Raw genomic sequence first — 22,599 nt, forward strand, 5'->3', positions numbered from 1 at the left:
GGCACTTTACTCTCTTTCGCCAGGAGGAGTGAAAGGCCTTTTCACTCCTCCTGGCCAAAAGAGAGTAAAGCGCCTCCCTGAGAGAGAGTATAATGAGATCTGTGGGAGTAACACAGCTCTATAACTCTCACTGCAGGAGTTTCAGTTTTTAGAGTGTAATACCGGTAAACATCAAGTGCAGCGATCACCGTGTTGAGCCGAGCTACGAAGCTAATTGTTAGACCAAACAGATCATATTAAACTACAATAATAGAACGAAGCGAAAACAACTCAGGTGGCTACTCGAGTGGTACTTTGATGTTTTGCACTTTACCGAACAGGGCCGTACTTGACCGCTTATGTTTGTTCGCAAATCTGGCCGTATCCGATTGACATTTGACTGCGTGGAACACTGGGAATTCCGGATATATTGCGGTACTTGACGATTTAGAACCTGTAACATAGCACAAGCGATGTACACAGGCTGTTTCACACTTAGGGGAAAACTCGTAGCGCATTGCAACGTGCTTCGAGTTTCCCCTAAGTGTGAAGCAGGAGTTTGCACACACTCCGCGTTTGGTGATGCACGTCGCATACTTACTCAAACAGCAGTTTCCTTTTTTCAGTAGTTATTAGAACAACCACAAACAGCACAGTGGTTTCCCGTTGACCTTTCGCTGGGTGACATCGCAATAAAAGAGAACAAAATCCGCAGGTCGACCTAAAATACGCAAACTAATCCGAGCACCAGCCCTTTACCAGCCCGTACACTCCGCGCCGTCGCGCACGAGCCAGAAAGGAGGAAAGCGCTGGTTGCCAGTCCGGTCCCCCTCGCCCGATGCAACGGTCTATACCCGGTTACAACTTAAAGGGACCGACAACCAATTTTTATGGTGCCCATTTTCTTTAACGCAACGGAAAGCTTACCGGTGAGGGTGTCTAATCATGGAACGGTAACGTGGAAAACGCTGTGAAACATTCGTAATAAGAATTTTTCAATCTGCGGCGAATATGAAGTCGTAAACACAAGTGACAACCCATGCTGCAAACGGTGAGAGCGAGAGCGATTCGTGTTCGAGCGTGGCGGTTTGCCGCGCATGCGTGCACTCCGCGCGCATGCGCCGCGGCTCGACATGTTCCACTGGTTACTGCGAAGACAGCGCCGCCTCTCACCGTGCAACTCCTTTTACCTCGTAAGCAGCACAAGATAGAGCGGGGATAGATAATAATATACATACTCTAATTTTCGTGACTAATTATGGCACGCATGACAGCGTCAGACTACGGACAGCAAAAAGTGATGGACTCCATACCAGCTTCAAGGCTCTTCCGCTAGGCTGCGCCGCGTACAGGTTCTTGTTACTTTTAAACACGATTTAAACATATAAATCCTACTCACAAGGCGAAAAGGACGCTGGAATCTGTCACTATATTTCAGTGTCGTATCATTTTTGCCAGGATCTAATCACACGTTGTGACCAGTTGTCGGTCCCTTTAAGAAAAAATGTCAGTTCCGCCCATTGCCATCCCTGTGCCTCCCAGAGAGAGAACTTGCATGAATGCTCCATCCAATAGCGCTCACTCATTTGCGTGACGTCAAGCTCTTCCCGAGTGTTTCGGATAGTTGACTTTCCCATACAGGCACACGTTTGTGTCGCTGGTTTTACATCGGAAACTTCAACGCCTTGCTAAATTTCGTCAGGCATTCTCACATGGCCGCTCAGGCAAACGCAATGCTTTATAGTGTATCAACGAAGCTTTAACTCTTAATACGCGTAGATTTACATTAGTCGAGAAAATTGCTAACGGTTCGAGCGGAGAGTATACCTAGCACGACTGCCTTTCACAAAGCATGCGCGCCTTAGCTTTGTGGGTGGAACTGGCATCCTTTCTTACGCCAAGCCTACGTTGTAACCGGCTGTTATAACAATGAGTCGCTCGAGCGCGCTGAAGCAGAGACAAAAAGAAATACTTCACCCTGTGCACGGAGCACGGCGTAACCTGGTTGCTTGCACTGCAGGGCTTTTGCATCGTCGTTCCATATTTTCACCAGCATGGACAGCAGCGCGAATGGATGGACGATCAGCGACGCGTAGGTCACGGCGTCCGATTGAAGCCACACCCAAAGCAGGGTACTGCCCATGGCCGTCATTGCACCTGAAATCCGCAAGAGGTACCACAAATTTGCGTATAGGTGTTAGTGAAAGAGAAATTGCTGGAATTTATTAGTGCGAACGCCTTATATGCCTCATCAAACGCGACAATTACCGGCATCCCGCGTCGGCATCTCCCGTCGGTGGCGTCAACACGAATGATGCAAAAAAAAAAATCACGTGATGGCGTCACCATAATACGTAATCATGACGTCACAGACACCAAAATTCGTGACGTCATTGTTACGTCACAATGACGTCACGCGACGTAACGTCACCGGATTACATCATGACATGACGTCGTAGCTTGGTCAAAGGTGAGCCGATTACGGAGGCAGTGAAAAACCAGGTGAGGTAGTGAAAAACCAGCTGAGGTGAGGTGAGGCAGTGAAGAACCAGGTGGTGAAACCAGGTGTAGAAAGCCTTCCGAGGGTGGCGGGGTAGGATCAATGCAATCGACGGAGAAGAAAAAGAAGATGGCTTTTGCCTTTCGGTCGTCTTAGGTGAGTGCATGGAACCCTGTGAGCTTTCATGAAATTTTAGCACGAGCGACAGCTTAAGCTTTTCACCTCGTGTCAGGCATTATACGCCAGGACACCCGCCGCGACGACTTAGTGGCTACGGCATCGCGCTGCCACGAACGAGGTAGCGGGTTTGATTCTCGGACCCGGCCGCCGCCATTCGATAGTGGTGAAATGCTGAAAAACGACCGCGTTCTTTGATTTACGTGTATGTTAATAACGGCAGGCATAGCACAAATTTGACATCTGATCCCTACTACGGCGTACATGATGACGCGACCTTCATTCTGACCTGTAAAATATACCCAAAAATTTATGCATCAGTTTTAAAAAAAATAATTGGACAAAACAAGCAATGTAGAAACCTGAAAACCTGGAAAAAGTGTCATCGCCACGAAAAATGTAGTTCGTTCGACGCTACAAAAGCCTCCCCATTCAACAGCCGGCAAATGTCGCTGTTACATAACATTCTTCTTGGTCCGAAAATAACGGCCAAGACTAATTTCTCTTGAACCACTAGGTGTTCTTTACTACGTTATGGAATGCACGACATGTTACTGTAAATGAAGTTTTTCCCCAGACGCGCCAAGGGGGAACACAAAGGAACGCGTGGGGGCACCGTCACAATCTTATGTCACTGTTTCTTTCTCCGCGCGTTCGAGCAAGAGTTCACGCAACATCACAACCAGCTAGTACTCCAAGATGGCGACCACGGTGGCGTCAATGAAATATGTATACGAGCCGTCTGCTGATGCCTGCCTATATAGCGCGCGCTCCAGCGATTGCGACCGCGCCCTTAGAATCAAAGTTCACATTACCCCCCGCCCCAGCTCTTCCGCGTCCCTTCATGCAGGTTCAAGAGGGGCGGGGCACTTCTTCTCTGCTAGAGCAGCATTCGATGGCAGGTGTAACACAGGAGGGAGGAGGTATTATCGCATGCGCCCTCCGAGCGACGGAGATGAGCCGGCTTGTTTGGGCTCTGCTTCAGGCGCGTTCGTCGCCCCTGCCCGCGCGCTTTTACCCGCAGGTAGAACATGCGATGCGCGTGCGGATGTTATCAATTTGGATTTTATACGGAACATGACGGCGACGCCGACGGCTAACACCCGTCAAGAGTGTCCATATAACTGAATAAAAGTAAATGACAATCTGATTAAAATCCGCGTACACGTCACATTTTTCTTGCTCCTCACTCTCCCCTGACGACTCTCCGCAATTTCCCATTCGGCAACCACTCGCGCCAGGTCAGCGCGGCGGCGTATGGTCACCGGCGTGTCCCATTTCACTGCTTCTAGCGCTTGTTTTCGGGAGTTTGTTGAACTAGAGGACTACGTCGAACCCCATAAAGTTTCGAACAGTCAATGTTGCGCGGTAACATAAACAGCGGGCTCAAATTGCACCGGGAAGCGAAACTTCAGGTTAAATAGTGCTCATATAGGCGCCAGTTTTGAAAATAGGCATTTATAGGTATTTAGGCATTTAGGCACGAGCGCCAAAAATAGGTATTTACAGGGACTATAAAAACACTATAAAAGCCCTCCTAAGCCTCTAATTCATTCTCATATATCAAAGTGGCGCGATAGGAGCGGAAGGAACAAAATGGGCATTTGCCTAAAATCCGGTCTCTAGTCATCATACTAGATGCGCCAGCTCGGAGCTAGGCTGCAGTGCGGACGTCCCAGTAGTTGGGGGTAACCTTCAGGTCTCCTAGGTGCGGCGTGTAGCTCTGGATCGCTCACGCTAACTTCATGATTCATATAAATTACCTCCCAAGCTATATTCGCCGTTGAGATTTCGTAGATGATACTCTCATGTTCACGGGAATTGATCGATCCCGCAGGCTATCTCGGCCGCTAAATTTTGCGTCAGGGTCCCTTTAAAGAACTTGTAATAAACATATCTCACTGGTGGTCACGTGGTGTCAGCGGGAGTTGTTAGCCACTCGACAGCACTTAACTTCAAAAATTACTCATTTACTACGTGAAGAAAATTTGCTACGAACTAACTAGCCTGCTCCAAGCATTGTTAGAGTATGCTTAATTGCATACCAAGTTAGAAAGAAAACTGTAGCACATTTAAGGCATAGTGTTGCCGACTTGGCAGCAATGAAATTACGTTTTGCTGTAATTAGTAATGGAATGACTTACATGTGTGGACTGGTAATTTAGTAATGTAATCAAATTCTTCGAGCGAGTAATTTCAAGAAAATTATTCATTACTTTCCAATTACTTTTGACTAAGATATTGTATATGTATACGTTCCCCTTATGGCATAAAAATGACAAAGAAGGAAAGAAAAACAACAAGTACATGTTAATCTGAGGGCCAAAGCTCAGGCGAGGAAAGATCTCTGAGATTCAATTTATATGCATGTGGTGCAAGTAAAGTCTACATGAGTTAGTGCAAGAATGAACTTTTGCTAAATTAATTTCATTACTTTTCAAACATAATAACGTTACGCCATTACTTTTGGACACCAATTTATTATGTTATGTAGGAAAGGAGGTAATTTCAAGGGATCGTTTCTTTTGTTTGACACAACTTTAATGAAAACGAAAAGACAACTTGCCGCCCGCAGGGACCGAACCCGCAACCTTCGGATTACTCGCCCGACTACGGCGCGGTCGTCTTCTTGTTCACTTGTCGGGTATTTATGTGCATGCAAACCGGTTAGTCAGCGCCGGTTAGTCAAGTGTTAGTCAGCGCCGCTCTTAGCCATGGCGGTGAGTGTGGAACACTCTTTTTGCTAGAACACTCTTTTGTTTTATACCTTCCTTGGCTTCATTATCTGCTGGTTTTCATTAAGTTATGTATTTACATTTCTAAAATGTTTAAAAAAGTAGTTAGCAATGTAGGTTACTTTTTAGTAGTAATCTTGCCACCTCCGCCGTGCTGGAATCTAGCAAGAGCGAAGGACTTTCGCATAGGCGTGCGCAGGGTTCCCCAATGGGGGAGGGTCAAAGGTTTACCTTATTACCCGCCTCCACCTGCACCCCGATTGGTCGAGTCAAAAACACAACATAAAACATGCGTCACAATGGATAAAAAAAATGAAAATGGAGAGATGCCGTGCTTCTCAAAATGACCTGCCTTTGGTCCGTGGCTTTACGGGAGTAAAAAAGTGGGAAGTGAAAAGTTCTTGGAATGCAACGTGAGGGGCCATCGGCCACCATTATCGTAAAAAAAAAGACTGCGTTACTACGATAATGCTCTTTAAACTATGACGGGACAGGTCCGGCTCAGAAACTGTATGGGGCAGACTTTGCGCCCCTCCCCCCAATCAGGTGATTAGGAGGGCGGCGAAAGCGAATACGTAAAAAAGAAAGAGAGAAAGGAAGAGGTAGGAAATGGAGAAGAATAAAGGGAATAAAGACATAAAAAGATAAGACAGAAAAAACATAGAGAGGGAAAGAGATAGAAACAAAAAAAGAGAGAGAAAGAAAGAGATAGAGTGAGAAAGAAAGAAATATAAAGAAACAGATATAAAGAAGAGATACAAGAAACGGAGAAAAAGAGAAAGAAAGAGAAAAATATGGAGAAACAAGGAAGACCGCCCAGCTGCGCTCTTCCTTCAGGCTTCGCACCACTCGTGAGAAGGTGCCATACTTTTTTTTAACACGAAAGTGTTTTATGCCGGGGTCCACCAAGACTTCAGTGACATATTTCCGTCACGGAAATGACGTCGAATAAATGTACACGATCAGATGTCAAAAAAAATTTCCGTCAAATGGGCATCGAACCCACGACCGCTCGGTCCGCTACAACAGATGCCGGGCACGCTATCCACTACGCCACGGCCACAGACTCTAGAGGCTTTACAAGCGCGCCTTTTATATCTACTACTCTCCCGGTCGGCGGGGTGGTGTTGCCCTCTGGGAGCGGTAAAGTAATTCGTCATTCTGTGGCCTCCGCGATTAGCACCTGCAACGCATTAAACGTCAGTCCCATTCGGCGCGTTTTCAATAGAAGTTCAATTTTGTCAATGCCTTAACACACCGCGAGGCGGCGATCTTAGCCCTAGCGTCGTAAAGCGTCGGCCTCGCTCATAGCATCGGGCTCATCCAAACCAAAAATAGGTCTGCGACGCGCGCCTCCCTCACCTGGCCGTACCACCGCGTTCCCCGTTCACGCGCTCGCCCCGAGAACAATCGCGGCTGGGCTACCGGGGCGGCACGACGCGCTTTGCGTTTGCCTCTACTCTGGTCGTGGTGTTCAATCACATTTTAACATGCCGCGGGACGGCGACCAAGTTCGGCGTCCAATATGCGACGCTCTTCTGGCTATCACGCCTCGTTCTCTGATTACGCTTTCACCGTTAACTACTACAGCTAGCACAAAGTTTTGTTTAATCAGTTAACATGGACGTTAGTCGTCGGGATGGATATGTACCAGCAATCATCAAAGTGGGTGCATTCGCGTTAAACGGTTCTATAGCTGCCAGACATCAATATACATTGTGAAAACTCCCTTATCAATGTACAGTAAACATTCAATCACTTCTGTTAAGGGCACGCTTTACTTTTGTGTTATTCCGATTCCTATGACGGAGGGATCAACCATGTTTTTTTAAGTTTGCCGCATTGAAGCTACAGCAAGAAGATACATCTGCTAAAGCTTCGCTGTAAAGCGTACAACCATTTATGCACAAAAATCTGCAACACGTTTTTTTCCACCTCTGCAATTAAAATACGTCGGCTCGCTTAGAAAATGTTATATGCACTTGATATCGGCAATATTTTTCGAGGACATATTTGTAAAGTTCGCCAGCTGTATGTAAATGGCGTTGATGCTCACCTCCGATGTACATCAAGAGGAAAACCTGAACGACTGCAGAACCGGAGGACGCTGCTCTTTCTGCCATCAGGTAGCCATAGCAAATAGCTGCCGGCCCGAAAGACACAAAGGCGAGCAAAATGAGGCCTAAAAAAGAGAAAGCAATACGCAGGATATTTTAATGTCGCAACCGCGATGTGAGACCCATAAGCATCATCATCGCATTTCATGCGTTATCAAGGATGAAAAGGCGAGTACAGCCTGAATAAAGTCACACATTTGAATGAACGAAAACTTGCAAAACTAATTCACGTGTACATCACATGTATACCTTTATTGCCGAATTTTTGAGTGGTCAGAAATTTGTTTACCCCCATTACGCTAAACATATTTTTGTGGTGATTTCGCTTCAAAGTTTTACAGAGCGTATAAGGAAGCCCTGAAATAGTAGCGCACAAGAAAATGCAGAAAAACAAGTCCGCCACGGTGGCCTAGCGGCTACGGCGCTAGGGCTGCTTACTCGAAACAAGATGGTTCGATCCCGGTCGCAGCGGGTACATTTCGATGGAGGCGAAATGCTAGAGGCCCTTGTGCTATGCGATTTCAGTTCACACAGCCACAGATGGTTTAAATTATCCAGAGCCCTCCAGTACGGCGTCTCTCCTAAGCCCAAGTAGCTTTGGGACGTTAAAGGGGCACTAGCACCAATTTTCGAAGGTGAGTTTACTCTGCGGTAAAAAATCTGTACACAGAGACGGCTCTGCGCAGATGTGAAGCTCAGTAAACGCGGGTAAGATATTTTATTTTGACACTGAAAACGATTTTCGCATGGCGAACCTACTGATATCGACACTGTCGTGGCGTCAGATTACATACAGTCTTGACTTTACCATGGAGGGAAAAACATAGGTGGGAGCACGCCTAGCGTCCACAAGCCAACCTCCTCGGACGCCGCTCCCCCCCCTCGTTCTCCAGACGCTGGTCACAGTTCCCAATCCCAGCATGCTCCTGTTTCATTTTTCTATAGCTGGTCTTCAAAATGTTCACGCGTGACGCTCCCTCCTAGTTGTTTTTTCCCTCCATGGGCTTCACGCATCGGTAAGTCTAGTTGTGATGACGTCAGGTACCAAAACATTCAAAATGGTGGCTTTTGCGCCACCAACAGAGCCACGGAGCGGCCGTGGAAACATAACGAGATCTTGCGCGAGCACGTGACGAGAAGCTCATGCCGTGTTGTGACATCAGGATACAGTAGGAACCGGAACTAACTTTGAAAAAGATAGTGTAATTCATTTTCATGGTGCACTCATGCTTACCAGTGTATTTTCTAGGCTCTGGAGGGCTTGGCCGTTCATTTCACGCAAAAAAACAACTGAAGATTTTTGTGTCATTATACCCCTTTAAACCCCATAGATCAACTAACCAGCAAACAAACGGACCAGAAAATAAAATGGACGAACAAGCGCTTGTGAAAGGAAATGAGCGCAGCGGTATTACACTCTAGCAGCGGCGATGATTTTATTCCGATAGCAATTATATGGACACTCTCGGCGGATTTTTGCCGTCGCCGCCATGTTCCGGATATGTATATGTATATATAAAAAGGCACAAAGAAAAATAAAGCAGATGAAAATAACTCTGAAGTACCCGACCGGGGATTCGAACCAGCGACCCTTCGGTCCCCAGCGCGCTGCGTTAGACAACTCAACCACACGCCACGTATACGCCGAGGAAATAACGGCGAGCTATTTATGTTCACCATTTACCGCTGGTGATACGCAGATCTCCGAAGAGCTTGAGCGTGTTTTCGATCACGCAACGCTCATACATTTTCTTTCAATTGGAAAACTGCCCTTGAGACGCGCACGACAAAGTGGCCCCTTTCTGTACCCACTCGTGATGTGGAATAAAAAAAAAAAAGAACACCGAGCACACCTTGTGTCAGAGGCCCCCGTGTGGCAAGACACTCAGAGGGGTCACTCCACGTGCCGCAGCTTAAATGAAAAAGAAATATCTAAGAGCGTCTGATTGTCCATTGTCGACACGCAGTCTTGGACAATCCCCCACAGTGGGTATGTGCCTTAATTTTGAGGAAACAAACAAACATTGCGGGTTTCTTACGCACAAAGACGTAACAACTGTGACAGTTGTTCACGCTCGACCTTTTTATAGCTGTGCGTTCATTTCAGGCGTCCTTCTTGGTGCTTCAGCGGTGCGCTGTAAGTATCGAGCTGCTTGTCGTTCTTCGTGTGACATTCCAGTTTCTTGCTATCGCATTCATCGCTTCGCCCTTGCGGCGAAATTGTGACTTTTTTGAACTTCCGTCTTTTTTTCTTTTCTTTCTTTCTGTCTTTTCTTTTTATACGAATTTTCTTTTTTATACGATTACTTAAAATCTAAGCTTTGCAAAGCCCTAGGCATGTTGCGCAGGTGCCAGAGACTGCTACCAATAAATACAAAAGAAACTCATGATATATAATGCACTATTTGCTTCACATCTGCGTTACTGTCGCCTCGTTTGGTCAAACAGCACAAAACAATCACTAGGTCCTCTAGTCATACTGCAGAAGCAAACCTTACGGGCTATTGCTGATGTACCCTACAATGACCATACGCGTGATCTGTTTCTAAAGTTCAAAATTATCCGAGTTGACCATCTATATGAGTATCAGCTTATGTGTTCTTTTAAACGTGAAACGACTAAGGGTACTACTCATATTAGGAACATCGCAAACTTGTTAATCAACCAATCATCTCGCATAAACGGACACACTGAACATTGGGCAGTTCCGCGACCACGCACAAACTATGGTTTTCAAACACTTTCCTACTGTCTTCCCTCCACTCTAAATAAATATAAACTATGCGATGAAAACATACGTTATGTTCCTAAAAACGCATTGCTTCAACTAATATTATGAATGTCAAGCTTGCTTTTATGTTTCTTGCTGATGCTTATCACTTTGCTTTGTGTATTTCTATTTTAATATTGCAACAAGTGGGAATATTTGTCATGTTGCTGCTGTTATTGTATGGGGAGGTGGGACCAGTCAAGCTGCCTATATGCAGCTTTTATCCCACCATCCTTGCTGTGTATACATGTTTTGTAACAATGTGGCAATAAACTTCAACTTCAACTTCAAATACCACGTTGGTGTTCCTGCGCGCGGTAACAACCAAGTTGGCGGGCTCACGGCAAGGAGACGTCTAATAATTTCTGTCGCGATGAAGTGGCCACGCTGGGCTTTCTGGTGAACAATCCGCCTCTTTCTTTTTCCCGTGCTGCCCTCCGCTGTTTTGGTAAGGGTGTGGTAGGGGCCCGGACAACCGGTATTTCCAGAAGCAAAGCTTCCGAGATGAAGAGACATTTCGCGACTTTTCCGCTAGGGGAGAGCGCGTGCGCCGGGACGTCATGAAGAAGGCGGATTGCAACTACGGATGCGCTTACGTCATCACTCGCGGGGTGCACGATTATGGTTTTGCACAGCAGAGTACAGTTATATGACAGAAGGGAAGTTGACGTACCGGCTGTGCTCAACGAGTGGTGGCTGAGGCTGTAGTGGATGACACACCATACCACACTGAACAAGATGTGATAGATGAAGTCGAACACGAAGCTCGGGAAGATGAACTCGGCGCCCGAGATGCCCGTCATGAGTTGCACATCTCGGGATCGACTCAGGCGCTCGGCCGTTGGGAACGAAGCGTAAACGGCGAAGCCGAGCGAGTAGGTCAGAGCCGGCGAGAGCGTCCAGTAGAGCCAGCTCTGCAGCCGGGAACCGAGAATCAGTAAAAAAGGAGACAGCGAACTGAATTCCCGTAAAGAGACGGTGACGTTGATCTGCGCCGTAGGCTGCGCTGTGAGCGCACGAAGCCAAGCCGTGTCCACAAGGTTCACGATGATGGGCAGCGTGATGGCGCTTGTAGGGTTGGCCATCATGCGTATGCTGCGTGAACGCGAGCCCACATTACGTTGTTAGTGCGCAGTGCACGCGCATGCGAACCAAGAAAATATTCACTATCTGCAAATGAATCCATTCTCGCCATCGATCTGCTACGACTTGCCGCCGCCGAATTACCTGCGGGAAGCCCCTTACTATTCTTTTCGAAACGAGGCACTGCTCAGTTATTCCAATAAAGCTTACTGCCTTTTGCTCGGCATATTAGACTTAATCGCCGAAGTGTTAATTTACATTCGATTCAGATTAATGTTTCATTCACTTTAACATTTTATTTGCTGTTAATCCACCGTTGGTTATCTTGCATACCCTTACTACTTTAGTTTACCTTTAATTAACATTAATTCACGATTAATATTACACGGAATATTTCTTACGTTTGTCCTACACTGTCAACACATTACTTTACAACGAATTCTTCTGACCAATTATATCTTTTGTGTGGCTCGTTCCAAGTGAAAACATTCAATAAAAATATCGACAAGCTGGCGCCATTGCACAAGTGCGTGGTTCGTATAATATGCGAAGTCTCATACCGTTTTACCGCCAGGGACCTTATTATAATAAAAGCGTAATCGTCCAGGTTAATTCAATGTAGACTGACAATTTGTGCGGGAAAGACAATGTTGGGGTAGGCATAGTAACAAAACCTGCATAAACTGAGCAACCCCTCCCCTACCAGGAACATGTAATAATTGTTAGGATATTACGTCCCAAAACCACGATTGCGAGGGACACCGTAGGGCTGCGGAAATTTTAATTACCTGGTGTTCTTTAACGTACACTTAAATCTAAGCACATGGGCATCTAGCATTTTACTACCATCGAAAATGCGGCCCTACCAGACACAAGAGGAGGGGGAGGGTGGGGGGGGGGGGGTGGCATGCGAAGCTTGTCAAACCCTGTGGAAACCGTAAACCAAGCCCTGTCAAACCAAATGCCCAACATGGCCTCGAGGAGTTACGGAGTCGCCCTCTATCGGACGCGCCTCGATTGCGTGCTAGGCAGGATACCGCCGGCGCGCTCCCCATAGGTTTTGCTGTCGGCGCTCTACAAAAACACCTCGCGGAAGCCCTCCAGGGCATTTCTGTTAGTACTTTCGAAATGAACTGTGTTCTTTACTGTCAAAATAATCATTTTCGACGAACTGAAAGCACAAGATAGTCTACAGTCGCTGTCTCTTTGCAGAAAACCGAGCACCCGCTTCATGCTGTCACCGCGTTGGAGACCCCTGAACCGGCTTCTTGCGTGAAAGGTATAATACTCACTCGCTGAGCGCAAACTATGTGAAATATCTCGTTAGAGTAGACTGTCTGTATAACCAAACGGAGCATAACAGAAAGAAGCCTCAAGCCAGCGATCGCACGGGTTCGCGACGGTTGACGGTGCCTCTACATGTATGATCGTCTGCATGTATGTTCGTACTGATGGTTTCGCTTTTGCTACGAGCGCGTTTTGGCACTGCGCTGTGAACTTTAGGCCGCAAAATATGAGAATTTGTGAGTAAACAAACAACTACTGTAGCGCGGACGCTATCAGAGCAGTTCAAAAACAATTTCCTTACAACTGCGGCTTCGGTGCGCATGGCAACTTTGTGATCTGCCGTCCCGACGATTCAGTGTTTTTTTTTCTTTTTCGGTCTAAATTCGGGTACGTTTCAATGTCATTTGACACGTTGTCTCGCACTGCATATTGATCGGTCTTCTCAGCGGGCAAATGCCGCTGCTTCTGTTTTTTTATACAGCGCATTCGTTTCGTTTGGTGCTCACACAAAACGTGAGCAAATGCGACGCCTTTTTTTAATGCTCCTTAATTATCGTTCCATTTGCATTCCAGTGAACTTGCCGCTCTCTGTCATCAACAAATTCATAGACCAAAGCTTCACCACTTCGAGATTGCTGGTGGAATTAAGGAGAACCAGTCTACGAGACCGCGAGCATGTAGTAGCATGGGACGCCTAGGAAAAGAAAGAAAATACAGTAACGTTTGCCGGACTTGTTCTGCAAACGTCGGCTGTGAACTAGGACCCACATGAACTTGAAATAGTGGTGAATAAAACAGAAGGTATTGCAACAACCAGCAGCCGCAAAACAGGATAGTAATTATTTGGCGTGTACCCCAGCAATTTTGGCAGCAGCGTCGTGTCTATCCCATGTAAATAAATGAGGCTCCAAGAAAATACATGGAGTTGGCCGCTGGGCCGATCATCGGTGGGCCGATCATGGAGGCAATGCAAAATTTATGTAGCTTATGAAGCAGTGCATGCCTCATCAAATGGGAAGGTTGCCCGTCGGCGTCCCGCGTCGGCGGCGTCAACACGAGTGATGCAAAAAATAATCGTCACGTGATGGTGTCACCAATGACGTCATCATGACGTCACATGTCGCCAAAATATGTAGCGTTATTATGACGTCACATAATGTGACGTCACATGATGACGTACTCACACGTCATGGTCGCTTTGCATTGTCTCCGTGATCGGCCACGGAGGCCGTGCAAAACCGCGTTAGGTGCAGAACGCTTTTGGAGGGGGGCGCGGGAGAATCAGTACATCGACTGACAAGAAAAAGATGGCTTTCGCCTTCTAGTCATCTTTAACGAATGCATAAGCGATCCTGTGCGTTTTTTAATTTAACGTATCTAAACAATGACTTGCGCATCTGCAGCCGATTTTGTGGACGCTGAGCACGGGGCCGACGATCAAGAGGTCGCATTGGAGGGTTCTGAGATGGCATCGCACGTGGTAAAAGGTAGCGCTTTTACCATCCTGTGGCAGAGAAGCATCATTTGCCAGCGGGAAGCGCGCGCGAGCCATCGTCTCAGTGTGCGCTGTCTGATACTCACCGAACATCGCAGGCCCGACGCAGTAACAAAAGTCTTCGTCGCGGAAGTTCTTGTTGCACACAAGACTCGTAGCGGATGGCTACTTGCCGTTTCTTAGCTTTACAACCCATGCTTCACGATGTTTCTTGTCCCGCGGTTACCAGTGCAGGCTGACACTGGGCTCCTTTGCGTAAGCGCGTGCGGCACCGAGCGGTAGAGCCCCATGTTCGTCGCCTTCGGAGGCAGCCACTCTATTACAATGGTTTCAATTGAGTAGAAAATGAGAGAAAACTTCCGAATTTGAACAGACCGCAGCGCATGTGGGTCTTGAAACTCGTTTTCAAAGCACGCGGCAGTGCGCCACAAGCAGCCGACGCGGCCGCTGAGACCACGTGATCCTGCCAAGCACGTCACGCCGACAGTGGCGCCGGCGTTTCCAGGGGTGGGCCTCGAGGCCAATACTTCCACTATTCCTGCAGAGATGGCAATGTCGGACGCCACGCGTCGCCAGCGTCGAGTACGGAAGCCACTGCAACACGCTTACGGTGGCGCATGCAGTGTCATCAATCGCGCGGACAAGCATTTTACATGCTAAAATCAACAGCAATGCCTACACGGCCTGGCGCTTCCATGACTACAATGACATTGACACATGCATTATGCCCAGATGCGGCATGTGAGTTTATTTACATCTATAATTTTCAAATGTGTGTGGCTTTCTTATGTTCTCGTCGCGGTAGCCTTTTTGGTGACACAACAGAACACAGCACCTTTCAACTTTTCAACCATCCTTGTTGCTGGCTGCAGCGCTAGCGAAACGTCGCGCACCGGCAGTCGCATACAGTGTCGTCTGCTGCGGCGACCTAAACATGACGGCTTGTAGTAGTTCGCGTGCAGGGCGCTTGGGGCGCGCTTTCACGAAAAGGGATGGAAAAAGCGCTAGAAGGTAGCAACATTGGATTTAATTTGTCACACAAACAGGTCGGAGCGATGGTTGAGCAGAAGCTTCCAGGTCTATTTTATGCTGATGATATTGTCTTATTTGCGGACAGTCAAGATGATATATAGCGACTGGCAGATATATGCGGAAGGGAATGTGAGGCTCTAGGACTAGGATTTAGTGCAACAAAATGTGGATTGATGGTATTCAATGATCACGAAGACCATGCGGTCTTCATAGAGGGCCAAAATATACCGAGGGTAAGCGAGTACAAGTACCTCAGAGTATGGGTAAATGAAGGGGATAGATATATGGAGGTACAAGAGAAAGCAGCGGTAGCAAAGGGAAAGAGGAATGCTGCAATTATGAAGCACAGAGCTTTATGGGTATACAATAGGTACGAGGTGCTTCGAGGGCTGTGGAAGGGTGTGATGGTTCCGGGGCTTACATTTGGGAACTCAGTGGTGTGCATGAAGTCAGAGGTGCAATCAGGAATGGATGTAAATCAAAGGACGGTGGGCCGCCTCGCGTTGGGCGCTCACGGGAAGACGACAAATGAGGCGGTAAAGGGTGATATGGGATGGACAGGCTTTGAAGTGAGGGAAGCGCAGAGCAAAATGAGATTCGAAGAGAGGCTGAGGAAAATGAAGAAGAGTAGATGGGCAGAGAAGGTTTTCAGGTATTTGTATAGAAAAAGCGTTGACACGCAGTGGAGAAAAAGAACTAGGAGGCTCACCAGTAAATATACGGCTGGCAGTGCGGGCGATATGGCAAAAAGGAGCATTAAGCGGAAGGTCAGAGAGGCGGAGATGACTTATTGGATGACAGCGATGGAAAAGAAGCCGGCTCTGAGTAACTACCGAAAAGGAAAAAACGAAATAAGGAGGGAAAGGTTTTATGATAATTCAAGGGGAAGCGCTTTACTGTTTGAAGCAAAGTCGGGCTGCCTTAGAACGCGTAGTTATAAAGCGAGATTCAGTAACGAAGAAGAACAATGTACATGCTGCGGGGGAACTAAGGAAACGATGGGACATGTACTGATTGAATGTGGCGATATTCACCCAGGTATACGTGTGGCCCCGTTATAAAGGGGACGCTCACAGCATTCATCCATCCATCCGGTACACAAGGCATTAGGCCGACTTAAAACAAAAGATTGTTTTTTTTTTCTTGAGTTTGGTGGCACAGGTCACCGCCCCGTTATAAAGGGGACGCTCATAGCATCCATCCATCCATCCATCCATTCGGTCTATCAGTACCACTGATAGATAAAATCTGTTTCCTTCGTGTTTTTATCCTGTGCATGACCACGCGTGGGTGTAAAAGTGTGTGTCGAAGTGAATAAAGATTAGCTGAGAGTGCGGCGCTTATCTTCGTGTCTTCTTCACTGTCGGCGTTTGGTGTCTTTTCGTTGCGCCGTTTCATAATCATTCGGTCTATACAGGAGGCACGCGAACGCAGACGTGTGAGTGCTGCTGCCGGACACCTAAGTGAGTGGTTTTGCCATTCTGTAGTGCGATCTTGTACGCGTTCCAAAAGAAGCACGGAGGCGTGGCGTTACATCCAGCCGCACGCGATTGGTCAATGCAGGGCCGTGACGTCTGGCGCGGTTCACATTGGCCATTCATGTGCGGCAGGATGTAAGGCCACGCCTCCGTGCTTATTTGGAATGCGTATAGGATCGCACCACTGATCGTCTACCATACGTCTGTTATCTGTACGCGCCGTGTAGGGGAAATGAACCCGCACTAACTGGCTCAGCTCAGCACAGAAACGCTTCAAGTTCAATTACACATCCCACGAATGCATAAATTGAGCCCAAACACTCACACGTTCGACTCGAAAGCCACGGTCATCGGGTATGTTTTGATGTAGCTCGGGAAGTCGGCCTCGAACATCTCCCGTAACTCTTTCCCCACGTCCTCTGTAGAACGCATGCTGCAGCGTTCGGACTCCACAAGTAGCCTCAGTTGTTGGCTTACGTTGGTGGCTGGGGACTCGCCAATCACGACCACGGACTTCGGAAAGTGGTCTCCCAGACTAATCGGGACATCGAGGGACTTGCTTTCCACGTGTGATGACTTCGTTACGCTCACTGACGAAGTGGTCAGCGTAAGATAGGCCAACAATGCGAGCGGCACCAGGCAGAACATGAAGTAGAGATCCCAGCTACGCAGGAGGCTTAGGCGCCGCTTGGCAAACAGGGCGCCGAACGTTCGTGTCATCCCGCGCCGTTTTCTGATTGGCTTGCTAACGGCTTCGATGTCCTTTTCTGTAAGAAAGGTGCAGTAACGGGCAAGATGAGTAACTGGTGCCTACCCCTCTCTCGTGACTAGGATTTCGGAAGAGCAGAGTTGCTGTAAACAGTGACTCTACAGGAGAGGTGCACGTCGTGCCATCTGTCGGTGGCGGCCGTGCGGAGTCACCGCAAATGAATGGGTAACATGCGGGAGAAAAATCATATCTGCCATCAATATCAGTAGACTCATCGCCATGCATGTCGCAGACACACTGGAGCATCTCGATATAGCTTCAGCAGCGTGCCAAGGGCTACCAAGGCTCCCAGGACATTTAAATATTTTACAGAATTGCCAGTAAGGATCTTTGGGGGGGGGGGGGGGTTGTAAGCGTTTACCAGGTCTAATTTGTTAACAAGGACGCGAATATTGTTCTAGCGCATATTGGACATGCATGCTTCAGTATTGGTGATAGTCTAAGGAATTCCGCCTACCAGGTATTGGTCCATGACTCCTAAATTTCACAGTTTTAACGTGTGCAGTTAAAAAGTTCGTTTGTGAATCCTTTCAATCTTATCCACCCGCACATTACGATTTGACCTGCAACTTCGTTGGCCCTGCATTACGATTTGCCTTGTAACAGTGAAGCCACTGGGCCGATGTGTTACTGATTAGATTACAGAACACCCATGCCCTAACTAGCTAGCTAGCTAGCAGCTGGTATATCACTCGGGATGTCCTTCTGAAGGCCGCTTCTCGAGAGCACAGTTCGCAATGGTGATAGGAAGTTAATGAGAGCAATGATTCTGGCCTAGTTGGCAATCCAGTGCGATTGCGGAAAAAAAAGAAAAAAACATGGTTGATCCCTCCGTCATAGGAATCGGAATAACACGAAAGTAAAGCGTGCCCTTACAGAAGTACCTGAATGCTTACTGTACATTGATATAAGAGAGTTGGCACAATGTATATTGATGTCTGGCAGCTAATGGCACCGTTTAACGTGTATGCACCCACTTTGATGATTGGTGGTACATCTTCATCCCTACGACTAACGTCCATGTTAAATGATTAAACAAACCCTTGTGGTAGCTGTAGTAGTTAACTGTGAAAGCGTAATCAGAGAACGTGGTGTGATAGCCAGAAGAGCGTCGCATATTGGACGCAGAACTTGGTCGCAATCCCGCGGCATATTGAAATGTGATTGAACAACCCGGTCGGACTAGAGGAAAACTCAAAGCGCGTCGTGCCGCCTCGCTAGCCCGGCCGCGATTTTTCTCGGGGCGAGCGCGTGAGCGTGGAACGCGGTGTTACAGCCAGGTGAGGCAGGCGCGCGTCGCAGAGCTATTTTTGGTTTGTATTAGCGTGATGCTATGATAGGGTAGCTATGAGCGAGGCCGACACTTTTACTACGCTTGGGCAAAGATCGCCACCTCGCGGTGTGTCAAGGCATTGACAAAATTCAACTTCTATTGAAAACGCGCCGAACGGGACAGACGCGTAACGCGTTGCAGGTGCTAGTCGCGGAGGCCGCAGCAATGACGAATTACTTTATCTTACCACTCCCAGAGGTCCACGCCAACCCGCCAACCGGGAGAGTGGTAGATATAAAAGGCGCGTTTGTAAAGCCTCCAGAGTCTGTGACCGTGGCGCAGTGGATAGCGTGCCCGGCATCTGTTGTTGCGGACCGAGCGGTCGTGGGTTCGATGCCCGTTGACGGTACCTTTTTTTCTTTGCCATCTGATCGTATATATTTTTTCGACGTCATTTCCGTGACGGAAATACGTCACTGAAGTCTTGGTGGACCCCGGCATAAAACACTTTCGTGTTAAAAAAAAGACACGGACAACAGAGAAGAAAGCAAGCCCAGCGCGAACTTTCAACTAAATTTGTTGTACCACTGAACCTGTTTATATACTGACGCATTATAGACTACGCATTCCTGCACATAGTTATATATTGCCACGGCATGCTGGCTCAAAACACCAGGTGGCATATTTATGCAGCATACACTGCGCATGCGTGTACATTGAATAAAACAACAATTACGAGACAGATGATGCCTCTGCCAAGAAGATCAATTCTTGGGCGAGGAAAGCCAGTGAAGGTGAACTAACATACGTATCAGCCAATTTTGCAATCGTCTCAGCCAAAGTGATTTCGCGAACCAGCTGCGCCCTGCCACGGGACAGAATCGTGTAAAGATAAATTTAGGTTCAAATGAAATCAAATCGAATCTTTATTTCCACCGCGTACAACATTACAGATGGAGGACAACGGAAAAAAAAATCACAGCATATCCACGGGATGAATGATGATGAATGGGGCGAAGCTCCGGAGGGAATCATCGGTAAACCATGAAACTCTTCCGTGAAATTCGCCCAGTACATCGTATAAAGAGTGTGAAACACCCTGTATATATTAAACATCAAACTTTTATTGTACTGTTGGTTTACGTGGTCCCTTAATTATCACCGCTTTGTGATCGGTGAAATGCAGGGAAAGTGTCCGCTCCCGAACGAAAGAGAAAGAGCGCCAAGAGCAAGCGCCTTGTCTGCCTCCATCCGGCGACTCCGAGCGAAAGAGAAAGCGCGCCAAGAGCGAGCGCTTTGCCTCCATCCGGCGACTCCGAGCGAAAGAGAAAGCGCGCCAAGAGCGAGCGCCTTGTCTGCGTCCATCCGGCGACTCCGAGCGAAAAAGAAAGCGCGCCAAGAGCGAGCGCTTTGCCTCCATCCGGCGACTCCGAGCGAAAGAGAAAGCGCGCCAAGAGCGAGCGCCTTGTCTGCCTCCATCCGGCGACTCCGAGCGAAAGAGAAAGCGCGCCAAGAGCGAGCGCCTTGTCTGCGTCCATCCGGCGACTCCGAGCGAAAGAGAAAGCGCGCCAAGAGCGAGCGCCTTGTCTGCCTCCATCCGGCGACTCCGAGCGAAAGAGAAAGCGCGCCAAGAGCGAGCGCCTTGTCTGCCTCCATCCGGCGACTCCGAGCGAAAGAGAAAGAGCGCGAAGAGCGAGCGCCTTGTCTGCCTCCATCCGGCGACTCCGAGCGAAAGAGAAAGCGCGCCAAGAGCGAGCGCTTTGCCTCCATCCGGTGACTCCGTGCGAAAGAGAAAGCGCGCCAAGAGCGAGCGCCTTGTCTGCCTCCATCCGGCGACTCCGAGCGAAAGAGAAGGCGCGCCAAGAGCGAGCGCCTTGTCTGCCTCCATCCGGCGACTCCGAGCGAAACAGAAGGCGCGCCAAGAGCGAGCGCCTTGTCTGCCTCCATCCGGCGACTCCGAGCGAAACAGAAGGCGCGCCAAGAGCGAGCGCCTTGTCTGCCTCCATCCGGCGACTCCGAGCGAAACAGAAAGCGCGCCAAGAGCGCCTTGTCTGCCTCCATCCGGCGACTCCGAGCGAAAGAGAAGGCGCGCCAAGAGCGAGCGCCTTGTCTGCCTCCATCCGGCGACTCCGAGCGAAACAGAAGGCGCGCCAAGAGCGAGCGCCTTGTCTGCCTCCATCCGGCGACTCCGAGCGAAAGAGAAAGCGCGCCAAGAGCGAGCGCTTTGCCTCCATCCGGTGACTCCGTGCGAAAGAGAAAGCGCGCCAAGAGCGAGCGCCTTGTCTGCCTCCATCCGGCGACTCCGAGCGAAAGAGAAGGCGCGCCAAGAGCGAGCGCCTTGTCTGCCTCCATCCGGCGACTCCGAGCGAAACAGAAGGCGCGCCAAGAGCGAGCGCCTTGTCTGCCTCCATCCGGCGACTCCGAGCGAAAGAGAAAGCGCGCCAAGAGCGAGCGCTTTGCCTCCATCCGGTGACTCCGTGCGAAAGAGAAAGCGCGCCAAGAGCGAGCGCCTTGTCTGCCTCCATCCGGCGACTCCGAGCGAAAGAGAAGGCGCGCCAAGAGCGAGCGCCTTGTCTGCCTCCATCCGGCGACTCCGAGCGAAACAGAAGGCGCGCCAAGAGCGAGCGCCTTGTCTGCCTCCATCCGGCGACTCCGAGCGAAACAGAAGGCGCGCCAAGAGCGAGCGCCTTGTCTGCCTCCATCCGGCGACTCCGAGCGAAAGAGAAAGAGCGCGAAGAGCGAGCGCCTTGTCTGCCTCCATCCGGCGACTCCGAGCGAAAGAGAAAGCGCGCCAAGAGCGAGCGCTTTGCCTCCATCCGGTGACTCCGTGCGAAAGAGAAAGCGCGCCAAGAGCGAGCGCCTTGTCTGCCTCCATCCGGCGACTCCGAGCGAAAGAGAAGGCGCGCCAAGAGCGAGCGCCTTGTCTGCCTCCATCCGGCGACTCCGAGCGAAACAGAAGGCGCGCCAAGAGCGAGCGCCTTGTCTGCCTCCATCCGGCGACTCCGAGCGAAACAGAAGGCGCGCCAAGAGCGAGCGCCTTGTCTGCCTCCATCCGGCGACTCCGAGCGAAACAGAAGGCGCGCCAAGAGCGAGCGCCTTGTCTGCCTCCATCCGGCGACTCCGAGCGAAAGAGAAGGCGCGCCAAGAGCGAGCGCCTTTTACGATCGCAGGCATCCAATTACATGCGCCATTCGCATTATACAAGCGCCATCTGTCATCTTTAAACAGCAACTCTAAGAAATACATGAAACGCCATCTAGTGAGTAATTCATTAAACTAGAGCTCTAAGAAGTACATGAAACGCCATATAGTGACCAATTCGTTAAACTAGAGCTGGCTACATACATACTACAGAGGAGGGAACGACCCACATCCTAAGGAGCCTTACCCCTAAAAAAACTGCTGATAGGTGGCTTGACTAGTCCGCAGCCCAACGTAAAGTTGGGCTGCAGTTGACAATTGACCGCCACAATCCCTAGACATGAATCGACAAGAAACCACCGGTGCCATTTCTGACGTTATTGCGGTGTTCTCGCAGCGGGTTATTGAGGCACTCCCGGTAGGCCCAATGTATTGCTTCCCACACGAAAGCGGGAGGTTGCACATGACACGGCCTGGTATTTCACCGACAAAGAACCGATGCGACGGACGTATGTCACACGTATTCACGGTATGTCTATACTAGCAGCAATGTATATGCTAAGGGAAAGCGCACTCACCCTACAATGTTAGATGATCGGGATAGTTGGCATTATGAATATTCGTAGCGCGGAAACAAAATGACAAGACAGAAGGGCTACGACATAGGCAAGCGATAGACCGACGTTTTTACTCTGCGTAACTCAATCTAACAACCAATCATATTGCAGTGATTTTGGTTGATTCCACGTGCACTATAATATTA

At 48.9% G+C, this 22,599-nt stretch overlaps 1 protein-coding gene across 1 annotated transcript in view; it reads right to left on the minus strand.

Moving 5' to 3' along the window:
• The window catches only part of LOC119398596 (retinal-specific phospholipid-transporting ATPase ABCA4-like), a 99,022-nt gene that overhangs the window by 47,912 nt on the left and 28,511 nt on the right, over positions 1 to 22,599 (minus strand). Inside the window, exons 9-12 of the mRNA XM_049417359.1 lie at positions 16,979 to 17,420; positions 10,952 to 11,373; positions 7,448 to 7,573; positions 1,957 to 2,142 (exon numbers count right to left, since the gene is read on the minus strand). Coding sequence (XP_049273316.1) covers positions 1,957 to 2,142; positions 7,448 to 7,573; positions 10,952 to 11,373; positions 16,979 to 17,420 — 1,176 coding nt within the window. The remainder of the gene's footprint in view (positions 1 to 1,956; positions 2,143 to 7,447; positions 7,574 to 10,951; positions 11,374 to 16,978; positions 17,421 to 22,599) is intronic.

This window comes from Rhipicephalus sanguineus, chromosome 7, assembly GCF_013339695.2.
Source record: "Rhipicephalus sanguineus isolate Rsan-2018 chromosome 7, BIME_Rsan_1.4, whole genome shotgun sequence".
NCBI classification, from domain to species: Eukaryota; Metazoa; Arthropoda; class Arachnida; order Ixodida; family Ixodidae; genus Rhipicephalus; species Rhipicephalus sanguineus.